The 12897-nt window shown below is 42.2% G+C and overlaps 1 protein-coding gene across 1 annotated transcript in view; it reads left to right on the forward strand.

Annotated features, from left to right (window-relative positions):
* ttbk1a (tau tubulin kinase 1a) overlaps positions 1–12102 on the forward strand; it is a gene marked incomplete at both ends in the record, with an annotated part of 116307 nt that extends 104205 nt beyond the window's left edge. The window contains 2 exons of the mRNA XM_084441360.1: positions 10011–11500; positions 11682–12102. Coding sequence (XP_084297486.1) covers positions 10011–11500; positions 11682–12102 — 1911 coding nt within the window. The remainder of the gene's footprint in view (positions 1–10010; positions 11501–11681) is intronic.
* Positions 12103–12897: the final 795 nt, after the last annotated feature.

A 12897-nucleotide genomic window follows, 5' to 3' on the forward strand; every position in this document is an offset into this window, starting at 1 on the left:
ATTTGCATACATTTTTATTTAATGTAATTAACAAGTTAAATTGACAGCCCTAAATATAACTACTATTAAACTACTACTATTAAATTACTTATGTAATATTACTACTTCTAAACTACTACCTCTTATATAATATTACTTCTATTAAACTCAGATTCAGATTCAGATGACTTTATTGGTCCAATAAAGTGACCAAGAAGGGTAATTCATTTGCAGCTCATAACCCATCCATAGATAAAAAGCACAGTAAAAACATTCACAAGCAAAAAAGACAAGTTATATGTTAAAGACATCAGATCAACATCTTGCAAAACAGGGGCGGTGCGGCAGCAATAATATAACTACAGTACAACATATGTCTAGTAGCATAGTCCATAGATCGCAGTTTCAAGACAGCTCAGTGGCTGCTGTAAGCATTTAGTAGGTTGATGGCCTGGGATGAAGGACTTGACATAGCGGTTTGTTTTCCTGGGGGCGCTATATACCACCGTCTCGAGGGCATTAAGGTAAATTAATTGGCCAGAACGTGATCAGGTTGGCCAATAATCTTTTCTGCCTTCTGGGCCACCTGTTTCTCCTAAAGTGAGCCCAAGTCCCACTGCCTCACTCCAGTTATCTCAGAGCAGACTTTTACAATATCATTCCTTCACACACACACACAGACTTTTACAATATCATTCCTTCACACACACACACACACACACACACACACACACACACACACACACACACACACACACACACACAGACTTTTACAAGATCATTCCTTCACACACAGACTTTTACAAGATCATACCTTCACACACACACACAGACTTTTACAAGATCATTCCTTCACACACACACACACACAGACTTTTACAAGATCATTTACACTGATTCTGTCCTTCAAACCATTGAACCAGCAAATACAAGAGAATGTCAGAAGGCGTTGGATGAGTGATTGATAGAACATGCAGGATGGTTTATAGGATAGGAAGTTCACAGTATGGTTTATAGGATAGGAAGTTCACAGGATGGTTTCACAGACATGGAAGAGTTGAGCTTCCTTATCAAGTGGATTCTTTGTTTTCCATGCTTGACAACTGAGTCTGTGTTGGCATCAAATTTGAATTTAGAGTCGAACACTGTTCCCAGGTACTTGAATGTGTCGACAATTTGGATATCCTCACCATGTATTATGCTGGCCTTTGGTTTGCCTCTATTCTGCCTGAAATCAATAATTAATTCCTTTGTTTTTGATACATATAAATCAAGGTAGTTGTCATCACACAATTACCAAGATAGGTAGGGCAAGACCATGATCAGACTCTACGCCCTGGTGAAAAAAACAGTAGGGTGGTGTCGTCGGAGAACTTAACTTAACTTAAAACTGCAATATTACTATTATTAAAATCCTACCTCTTATGTAATATTACTACTATTAAACTCCTACCTCTTATCTAATACTACTACAATGCTATCTTCTCTACAAGCTCTTTCTTTAGCAAAACTTCCAACTTGGCTCACGAGTATATGATAAATATGTATCTAGTTTTCATAAAGGAGAAAATAAAAGATCCATAGGATACAGACAGGTACCATACATATAAGTATAAGTGCTTTCAAACCAAGTTCAGGAAATTAAATTATATTGAACAGATTGAAAATGTCCAATGCGCCCATTTAGTTTATGAATTCATATTTCAACAGCTTTCTGGTATTGACCATAAACCTGGATGAACAGTTGTCTTTGAAATGTGTGTTAAATAGAATCCTGTCATCTGTGAAGGAAATCGTATGCATTGTGTCTTAGATGCACAGTTTTCTATCATGCGTGCATCGTCAGGGTCAGTAATAAGCCGTACATCAAGAAACTATCGATTCTCCTTCATATGCTGGTCAAGCATTTAAATTCACGCAGAACATACTATATTTTTTAAACCTCAATAGATATCTTTGCATAGCGGATTTGACTTGTCATCAATTGGTTTGACACATGATACATTCATCAACATTTATTGACCAACAATGTATTTTGTATATTAGAACCTGCATATGTTGGATATCTTGGATCAATACATATGGCTTATCTGCCCTATGCATTATCCTATTATTGATGACTGGAAAAAAACTTTAGTTGGTAAATTTTCAAACGTCAAAACCAGTCCTGGTAACAATTTATATTAAGGTTCTCTTATTAAGCGTTATTTAATAGGTAATGAGGTCCTTATAAGATGGTTATTAACATTGATATGTGTTAGTAAGACATTTATACGTGTTAATAAGACATTTATAAGTGTTAATATGCATCTTATAAGGACCTTATTACCTATTAACTAATCCTTAATAAGTGGACCTTAAGATAAAGTGTTACCCCACTCCGTAGTCCTGTTTTGTGCCTTATTTCACCGCAAGGACAGCGGTGTGTCCTGCCAAGTCTTGCACACACAGACACACACACACACACACAACATACAGACACACACAGAAACACACACACACAACATACAGACACACACAGACACACACAACACCCACGGCCACCATTTTCTTTGCTCTGCGCTCTCTCCCTTGACATAACCGATGCCTTTACCCAACCCTATCGCTTAAAAGTACCAGTATTTCAAGTTGCGCTTACCGAGGAGAGAGAGAAAACAGGCGAGGGTGCCATGGGAGCAGCCAGAGAAGATGGTGTGGTGGTGGTGTTTCTGGGGTAAGCACAGTTCAGGACAGTCCATTTACCTCTGTCTTTCTCACTGACTTTATGTTCCCAACGCCTCCTTTCTGTTGAGCCATATTTACCCCCTTTCCCCTTGGTGGTGTTTGTGTTCTGTGTGCCTGGTGAGATCATCTCGATTTTTGTGTTCCCTGTTTTGCATTACCAATGGTGATGTTCTACTAAACTCTGTGGATTCTCCAGGTTTCAGTGTGGTCACAGTCTACGTAGTGATTCATGTGCCGTGCTTGTGCAAGTGGCTTGTGTTTTTTTGTTTTTTTTAAGTGCGTTGTTGGAAAATGTTTGCAGTGTGCTGTACCTTGATTATCAGACTTGGCCTAGTCTCAGTTGCTCCAACCTGGCAACCCACAGAGGCATTCTCTTGTAATTGAATAGTGCCATGAATTGTTTTCTAGAAATATACTGTATTCTGTAGCCTCTGTTGTTAAGCTTCTTATCTATAACCAATGCCTCTCCCTGTGTGTGTGTGTGTGTGTGTGTGTGTGTGTGTGTGTGTGTGTGTGTAGACACCCACACTGAACTCATTTAATATGAAAAGAGGGAAGGAAGGAGTAAAGATTAGATTTGATTCCAAAACTGCATTGCCTTTATGTCCTTTCCTAGTTTCCTCCCCATCAATACACCTTGACCTTAAAGGCGCTTGATACATGAGAGCAGGAGCCTAATCTCGCCTGTCTTGATACGTGAGAGCAGGAGCCTAATTTCGTCTTGATGTCATTCAGATACATACGGCACAATCTCACAACTAAAGCTGCTAAAATGTACTTTCATGGCATGATTCTCCCTCACATCACTTACTGTCTAACCACGTGGTCACACACTCACAACACAACCCTGAAGCCCTTACAGTCCGTCTATAAGCAGGCTATCAAGGTTCAAGCCCAGACACTACCATATCTGCAACATACTGCCCAAATACCATCTTCTGAGCTGGGATAGTCTTACTAAATTCCACAACAGCTGCTTAACCTATACAATTCTTAATGGCCTAGCACCTCCCCCGTTGAGAACTTTCATAACACAGACAACTACCAGACTAACCAGAGCAACAGCTCGTGGGGACCTTGTGGTCCCAGGCAGGAAAAGCACGTTCAGCAAATTATCCTACTCCGTCACAGCCCCTGAGACCTGGAATACTCTCCCATCACACATAAGACTGTGTGAAAGACCACATACAGATCTTTCACACATAAACTCAAAGCATGGCTCATAAGCAACCAGGTCTGTCAGCATTACTAGCAGTCCCATGCCTGCCCTGTCTGCCTGTACTGCCCTTGCAGCGCGTTACTATGCCGAGCTAGACAGGTAGCTAACAACTTGACATCTCCCAATATCACAAGGCTTGACTTTTCTTGAAGTTTAATGAAAGAGTCTCGTTGTAAAACTGAAATACAATACAGAAATCAAATACACATTCATTAGTACACAAACACAATTACTGATATGCGAACACACTGATTACACAATTGAAATGTTGTTAATCTCACTGAGAAATCCAATTACAAAATACAATCAAATTTGCCATATATCTATAGTCAAATCCACATGAAAATAATCTTCAGGAAAAAGTATGTTCAACAGGCTAAACAACATTCTCTCATGTTCAACTAAATTATGTCTATACCAATACATACAACATACATGCATACAACTGTGACTAGCAACAAACTAATGATAAACTGTTAGCGTGGTCTACTAAATCAGCTAGCATCAAAAGGCTGGCTAGCGTAGCTAGAGCATGTTCAAACAAACATTGTTTCTTACAGAGAAAATGGCTCAAACGCACGTTTTCTACAAAAAGGTAAACATTAGACTACTTATCTACAGGATTCGTGTACTTACAGACAAATAGTATCCAAGGCAGAAGCGTAACAAGAAAAACAACGCTGCAACACATGAGCTCTGCTGCGTGACTCGTTCTCAACTGAAGAAATGTGCAGAATTCCTGCAAATACTCTAGGTACCAAACTATCCACTAGGTGGCAGTGTAACACTAAACACCTAAAATAATCAACTCAACTATTTCTAAAATGCATTTCTAATGAAAGGCAGCACACTGCCTGCACCTGTCTGTCTGTCTGTCTGTCATTGTTTGATCCCCTCTATCTGCATGATTGTATTGTAGGCCTACAGTTCTTAAATGTTTTACTCTTATGTTGTCTGTTAATGTTTGTCTTAAGTATATGCTGTTTGTGTTGTGTCAATACATGTTTGTTTTATGTCTTAATGTGTTTTTCTTATCTCTTTGTATTTTGCATTTTAATTGTTGCACGCCCATCTGTGCTCCTGTTTTTAGTGGCCTTAACACCACGCCCAGGGACAACAGCTGAAAATTAGCTTGACGTTAATACTGACATATTTATAGTCATGTTTTTAATGTGTGCTGTAGATTAATATGTACTGTACAAATAAAATATGTAATGTAATGTAAATAAATAAATAAAATACATGAGAGCAGGAGCCTAATCTCGCCTGTTGAATCCTTTCAGGTCATCAGTCAGGATGCAGGAAGGGAAGGGAACAAGACCAGGAAGCCCTTTCAGAGTATTGGAGTGTAGCGATGAGTTTAAGTTTGCTTTTGATGATGTTGTCGTCCCCCTCCATCTCAATGCTAACGCCGCCTCCCTCCTGTTCTCTGATTGGTCTGTCTGCAGTCGGATGAAGAGCGGCACCAGCACCCGAGGCCCAATCAGCTGCGGCGGCTGGCCTCCTATGTCTTCTCCTCCTCCACGCTGGAGACAGAGCAGTACCCGCACGCCGGCGGCTCGCTCATCCAGCGCAGCCGCTCAGCGGAGAGCAGCCCCGCCCACGCCGCCTCGGCCCGGCGGCGCCATGCGCCCCTGCAGAGCCCTGGCAGTCCGCGAGGCGGCAGCAGACACTCGGTCCTCAATGCCTCCCGCACGCAGATCCAGCAGATCCTGGCTAAGATCATGAACAAGAACTCCACGAGTTGAGGGCCACTGCATGCTGAAACCTACCATGGGACAGACACAAAGACAGACACACACGCACACACTTACCTATCACCCTATAAGCCATGCTTTTGCGGGCTGATAACACAATGCACCTGTGTCACATGCTCACACACACACAACCACACATATGACTAACTTTCAAAGGAAAGAATAAGAAGAGGAGAAAAGTATTGACAACTAGTCATGCAATAAACTCATAAAAGCTGCTGCTTACAATGTCAGAGTTGCACATTCCAGGGAGATGGACCTGGTTTGATCAAACTGGTGGAGGTGTGAACATTTCCTTCCTGTTCCAGTGTGGTTGTGAATGTGAGAGGCCACAGAACTGAGGACTGCTGGAAGACTGTTCAGCTTTAGTGCGTTTTTATTTTACATTTTTGCTAAAGGCTTTGAGAGGATGTCGTTGAATGCAGGTCATTTCAGCGATACATATACAAAATAATTTAACCCTTTGAATTTAACTCTTTGAAAGTATTAAAATAAGCATATAATAAAAATTGCATTCCAAACTAACACACTCACTCATACACTCTTAAAATAATATTACAAATGAAAATTGTTTGCAAAACTTGTCAAATCATCAATACAATGACTGCTTATACAGTACATCTATCATACAATATAAAGAAATCTGGATGCTTCATTGAGCCAGCTCTTGTTTAAATAAAAAACAGTACGGTTGTTCCAAAAAAGACAGCCAGTGACAGAAAAATGTGTGCAGGTACTGTAGTTATAACTGTAACAGGTACTATAACTGTAAGTATAACTGTAACAGCAGTTACAATGGTCATTTTGATTTTGTGTTGTCAAAGGGTCTGACTACCTTGCTGCGAAGTGCATACATGTTTATGGAGATCTCGCAGCATTTATCTTCTGGGTGACTGTCACCTTGAATGGCATATGTCTATAGTGCTTCCATGTGCTCCCCTGTGTGGTATTCTTGCTTACATCTCCACCACAGGTGTGTGTTTATGATGGAGTAAAGATTTAGCTGAGCCTCTTTGTAGAATAGAATGTTGTGTGTGGACTAAATTTATGAAAATGTATGTATTCCTGTTTTAGTCTCATATCTCATCAAGACTTTCGTTGAATTCAATGATTCGATCTGAGAAGAACATAGTTGTAGCCTATGTAAAGAATGGGTGCAGAAGTAGAGTTAATTTGTGAGGATTTACAGGGGAGAAAACTGCATGCACACTTTTGTCTTTCCATGTTGTCACACCAGATTTTGTTCCTATTTTATACACTGACAAATCCCTTTTGTTGGTCTCACCGCTATAGGCTAACTGTGGTAGCACCGGACTGTCTCACTGCTAGGCTAACTATGGTAGCACTGGACTGCAGTCTCACTGCTAGGCTAACTGTGGTAGCACTGGACAGGGGTCACTACCTGTCTGTCTGTCAAATAGCATAACTATAAAGCCATTGCTGGTCAAAATGTCATTAGACATCTGTGTTTCAAGTGGGCCCATTTTAGCTTGGTAGGCGTACAAGGGTAGACTGTTATGTAGCACAGTGTCAGTTCAGTCATGAACGTCACAAAATGTAATTTCTTGCTCCCTTGAGTACTGTACCTCACTGTTGCACTTTATAGGGGAACCTAAGCTGAAGAAACAGTCACTAATAGGTTGTGGTAATAGAACTCTGATGCAAAAGATAAACTAACGCAATAAATAATGTTTATGAGTCTTGGGGGAAACATTCTGTCTTTTGGTTTGGGCCAATGTCAATGTTCTAAAATGTAAGTAAGTACATTTCCTGCCCATCTTCTACATCTCAAGCAGTGAGGTATTATACACTTCTGTGGGCTGCAACAGTTTTAATGTAAGGGCATGCAGTATAGATGTAGCCATTGTCTTAGTTAAACTGTAAGGTCTGAATTGTACATAATTGCACCCTAGTTGAGAATTATTTAACCGTGACATCACAAGCTTGACACTACACTGTAAGCTGAAGCTAACATCTTTTATTTACTTTACCGGTTTCTAGTAATAATCCATTGTATTTTATCTGTTCTGCTGGAACCATTTTTATTGGTTTTCTACAATGGCATCATCACATATAGCCTTCTTATTTGATGAGGAAGTTGTATGATTGTTTTTCCCTAAAATTTGTTTAAGGGCTATACAAACAAAATATTCACCACTTATGATTTTGCTAAGCTTGCATTTTTAAGGGTTTGCATTACCTACAGTAACAAAGTGGAGCTGCTAACTCAGAACTTTGTTTTGCACACTTACAAATGATTCATGCATGCAGTATCAAAAATATGACCTTAATGTTCTGAGTAAAACAACAAATTACCATAACTATCAATTGAAAAAGGAAGTAAAAATGTGTCACTGTACTCTCTCTGACAATATTGGCATGATGTAAGTAGGAAAAAACTCCTGTAAATGTGTAGTAATTTTCTGTGACTTTTGTATAGCACCGCTAAAGGGATACTCACGGATCAGATCAGAATTTCAAACTGCAATAAAATTGGGTTTTCAGTCCACTGTTACACAATATTATTCACAGATTTAGTTCAATTGTCCAGGGATGACCAACTCAACCCAATAGTTCACCTTCTCAGTTCAACATATCTTGCCATATAAATTGTCTCTTGATCAAAGGCATTAACATTGAATTAGCCCAGTTTGGTGTATTTGATGCTTTCTTCAGAAAGGAAATTGAGCAACAGAATGTGACCGGAAATATTTTAATCTTATAAACAGCCTTTGGCATATTTATTGTAAATGTGACAAATATGTTATTTGTGTCCTTAAAATGCTACTCCAAGTCATTGCACCTGTAAAGCATACTCACTAAGCCCCCTACCCCCAAAAACTTTCAACTAGAACTCAATATATACAGTATGAGTTAAGAATTTGCATAAAACAAGCATGTCGTCTTGTACACAATTATCCTCTTAAATGACTGAATGTCTAGTCTAAAATAGCCTAGAGTTTAGAAGAAGACTGTTTTCAGGTTAAGACTTAGTGAATGACCAAAGTTAGACCAGTGTTTCTCTCTGGGACATGGTTTTGGAATGGTAATTAAATCAGTTGTATTTTGTATGTTTTGTTTAACTGCAGTCTACCAGACATGCAAAGTTAATGTTTAAGGAGCAACAGGGTAAAAGTGAATTATACAGTTGATGTCTAGTAGTGATCAGAAATGTTATCTGCTGTGACTATTTTGGACACTCATTCAGCATTCATATTGTTTGTTGATTTTGTCCCTCAACTACAGTAACTCACATGTTCTGTTAAGTCCAGGTTTAGCCACTCACAATTACATTTAAAGCAATGCACTTACAAACCATATATCTGGATTCTATTACCAAATCACTCAATTACCTCCATGTCTCTGTCAGTCATTCCTTGAGAATACTTCCAATTAGTGCAGAGGTGTGAGCTAGTAGGAAGTGTAATCGATAGTCGCGCTGAGGTTGTTTGCAGTATTAGTCAAGCGTGATCCGTGAGTGTCTTTTAGATATCATGCTTTTAAGCATTTTTGTATCACAATATTACTGTACAGTCTGCTTGTAATATTTACAGGTAAAGCATGTATTTTAAACTTTTTTTATAAATCAACATTACCCATGTACATAACACACAGATCTCACTAATACAGTTTTCAAATGATCTATAGTAGCATGTTATCAAGGTAGTTGGGTTTAGCTTGTATATACTGTGCTGGGTCAGATCTTTATGAAGGGAAACACTTGAAAAATCACATGATATTGGACTGTGTGCCGTCAACAAAAACACTCTGCAATGCATTTTTGTGCCTTTTCTATTCATGTATGTAATCTAGACAATCTTGAAAAGCTTGTGTACAACCAAAACAACATTAAATGGTTTGGGGAAACGGACCTGTGTTTCCTTCTGTGTAAAGTATAAGTATGGATGAAAACAATTAGCCATCACAGAGCAGAACATTTATTTTCTTTTTTTCCCCCCTCCTCCATCATTGGGTGTCGGGGGATGTTTACACATCTCTGGTATCCCATTGATGACCCATGAACCTGACCTCAGACCCTCAGCATGGGATACATCAGTGTCATTCTGAGAATTCACTCATGTTGGTCACCCATATCATTGCCAACACAAGTGTGGAAAATTAAGTTCATATTGTTTACATGGATGTTACATAAACACGATCAGGTCATATTGTTCACATGAATGTTATATGAACACAAGGAGAACCATCAAGTGAAAACTAGCATTGGTGAATAGAGCAAGAGATTTGTTGTACTATTATCATCAGATCTCCTGAATTCCATGTGGCCTGTATAAGCGAAAGTAACGCTCCTTGTCTGAAATCTCTTCTAGGTGGTGATGTCACCTTCAGAGCTAAATGGCCCATCCCTGCCATCTCCAGACTACAGGACAAAGGGTCAGACCGATGAGAAAGAACTCTTCCATATCCTTCCTGAGCTCCAGGTCAAGAGGGACGACTTCCTGACCGTCATGCTCACTGGCACACTGCATCGGCGGCGGACGTTCGCCGCCCCAACCCTGATTGAAGCCCCTGAATCCCGGGGGCCGCGAGACGACGACGTGACCAGGAGCGAGTCTAACAGCCAGGCAAGCCAGAAGAGCAGCGAGCACAGCCAGGACGGAGCTCCCTCCACCCTCATGGTGGAGGACCAGAAGGCCCAGCGAGAGCCCGTTTCGGCCGCCGATGCAGACCCCGACATGGAGGACGCCTCTAAAACCCTGGTTCTGTTTTCACCCGGGGACACCCGCAAATCCCCTTCTGGAACTGGAGACCATAACTTTGAAGGCGATTTGGGGACCCCATCTGCTGTCATCCCTCGAAACGAGAGGCCCTCGATGTGGGAGACAATTCAGCTGGACCAATCTGAACCCGCGGGTTTGTCTGCTACATTGAGGTCGGACTTGAGACCCCCCACCCCTATCGCCCCTGCATCACCCCCCTTCACCAAAGTCGAGCGCACTTTTATCCACATTGCCGAGATGTCCCACCTCAATGTCATGTCTTCCAGCAGTCAAACTGCAAAGGAATGCGACCACGACTTCTTGGCCATTACCCAAGAGGCCTCGGCAGACGGAGATGGCCATGAGCAGAGGAAGCACCTCACAGCAGAGCCCCGAGCCCAATCTGCAGCAGACAAACCCAACGTACCCAGAACTGGAGACCGTCCACTGCTTGTCTCTGCCAAGTCCTTGGAGCCTGTCCGAGAAGCCATGTCACCTGTTCCAGCACGCAAAGATTCATCCATAGACAAATTTAAGAAGGAGCCAACAGAAAATGAAGCCAGTGTCAACCCACAGGAGAATGGCACAGAGCCAGAACCGCTAGAACCGCGAGGACCGCCAGTGCTTCCTAAACCCCGAACCAGGAGCCGGATCCCGGTGCTAGTTTCGGAGGAAGACACTGGCTCGGAACGCTCGTCCTCCCTCTCGGCCCAGGTGTGGCTCCAGAGGAGGGCAGGGCAGCTGGACCTGGCTCGACTGGTGGTGGAGAAGCAGCAGGGGTGCTGGATGAGGAGGCGGCTGATCTCGGGGACTTCGTCCTCCCTGTCATCCGGGGACGACGAGCGGAGGAGGGCTTCGGAGACACTTTCCACTGCCGGCTCGGAAGAGGACACCCACACCTCAGAGGAGTCCTTGGCCAGGAGGAATTGTCATCTCAAGCCGTCAGGGGGGCGGGGCTCTGAGGAGTGGCGAAGCAGGATCCCCCGGCCCGTCACGCCCATCAAGAGACCCTCTGGGCGGCTGGTGGCGGCCTCAGCTCTCTCCCCTCTCAGCTTGCCAGGATCAGGCATTTGTAGAGCTGCAACCTTCATTGGGAATGGGTAAGTTGTTTGGCCTTGCATGTATACAATATAGTGTATGGTATAAAATTACACAATATGGCATGAATAAGTTTCACCAATCAAATAGTTTTGTTATCATTCGTTTGAACCTTGTCGATGCATTTGTTTACCGAAAAACTCAATTTGACTAATTTAAGATTTCCTCCTGTTCTTGTTTCAGACTTCAAACTCAGAAAGTAGGACTGAGCACCCTCCACATCCAGAGGAGGTCCAAAACCATGCCGATCGGGTCCGCCTCTTCTTCCTGCCACCGTCCCTCCCCTGGCCCCAGCTCTGACCAGGCCTGCGGCAGCCTTCGGACCCCCCTACGCTGCGTCTTTGCAACCCGACGTAGTTTCAGCACCTCTCACTGCAGGACAGACAGCCCCTCCCCACAGCGTGTCGGACCAATCAGACAGCCCCTCTCAGTCAGACCCAGTACTGTTCCCCCGCCACGACCGAGAACTACGACTACCGCCCAACGAAGCACTTCACAGGACCCCGCCACGCAGTTGTCCACGCCTGCCAAACCCAGGCCTCAATCCACAGGACCTAGTAAGGCCAAACAAAGCACAATTGACAAGTCTGGCACTGCTAGATAACCAGACTTACCTGTAAGAAATACTGCTAGATAATATACCCAGATGTACAGCTACAGTGAGAAATACTTGTGTATCTCTGTGGTATCTCTGTGGTCTTCAAAGAGAAACTCAAATATTGCCTCAAAAGGTTACAACCCGACCCCGAACAAGACAAACGCTTCGAGTTAGATCTCACAACAATCTCTGTTGGCCCAAATCATTTATCTGGACTACAATAAGATTACATCTTTAATGAGGACACCACGAAGTACAGAGCCACCACCGCGAGCTTCCAGCACAGAGAGATCAAGACAAGACTGCTACAGTCTACCATGGTGCTATGTATTTGCTATTCTCTGGTGAATTATATTCGTTATTTCATTGGGGGGCAGTTGAGAATCAGTTTATTCAGAGTTCCTTGGATTCTGCATCCCATACCGTACACTGGGGGGGTTAACAGTTACCATGGTGCTATGTATTTGCTATTCTCTGGTGAATTATATTCATGTTATTTCATTGGGGGGGCAGTTGAGAATCAGTTTCTTCAGAGTTCCTTGGATTTTGGGGGGGGTTAACAGTTAATCACTTAACAAGCCAAGTACTGTAATAGAATTTCTCAACACACCCACTCTCAACTATTGAATATTCAGCGTTATCATCTCAAGTACAATATCCTGCTCGGTACACTTTGCATGGTAGAGATAGAGATATCACAAACTCTTTTGATGCAGTTGAAAATTTGTATTGAAATGCAATGAAAGTCTCCAGTATGTTCCAGTTGTAGTGACATCCATCTCCAATTCTGTTATAACATGC

The sequence above is a fragment of the Borostomias antarcticus genome (assembly GCF_949987555.1).
Source record: "Borostomias antarcticus genome assembly, chromosome: 7".
NCBI classification, from domain to species: domain Eukaryota; kingdom Metazoa; phylum Chordata; class Actinopteri; order Stomiiformes; family Stomiidae; genus Borostomias; species Borostomias antarcticus.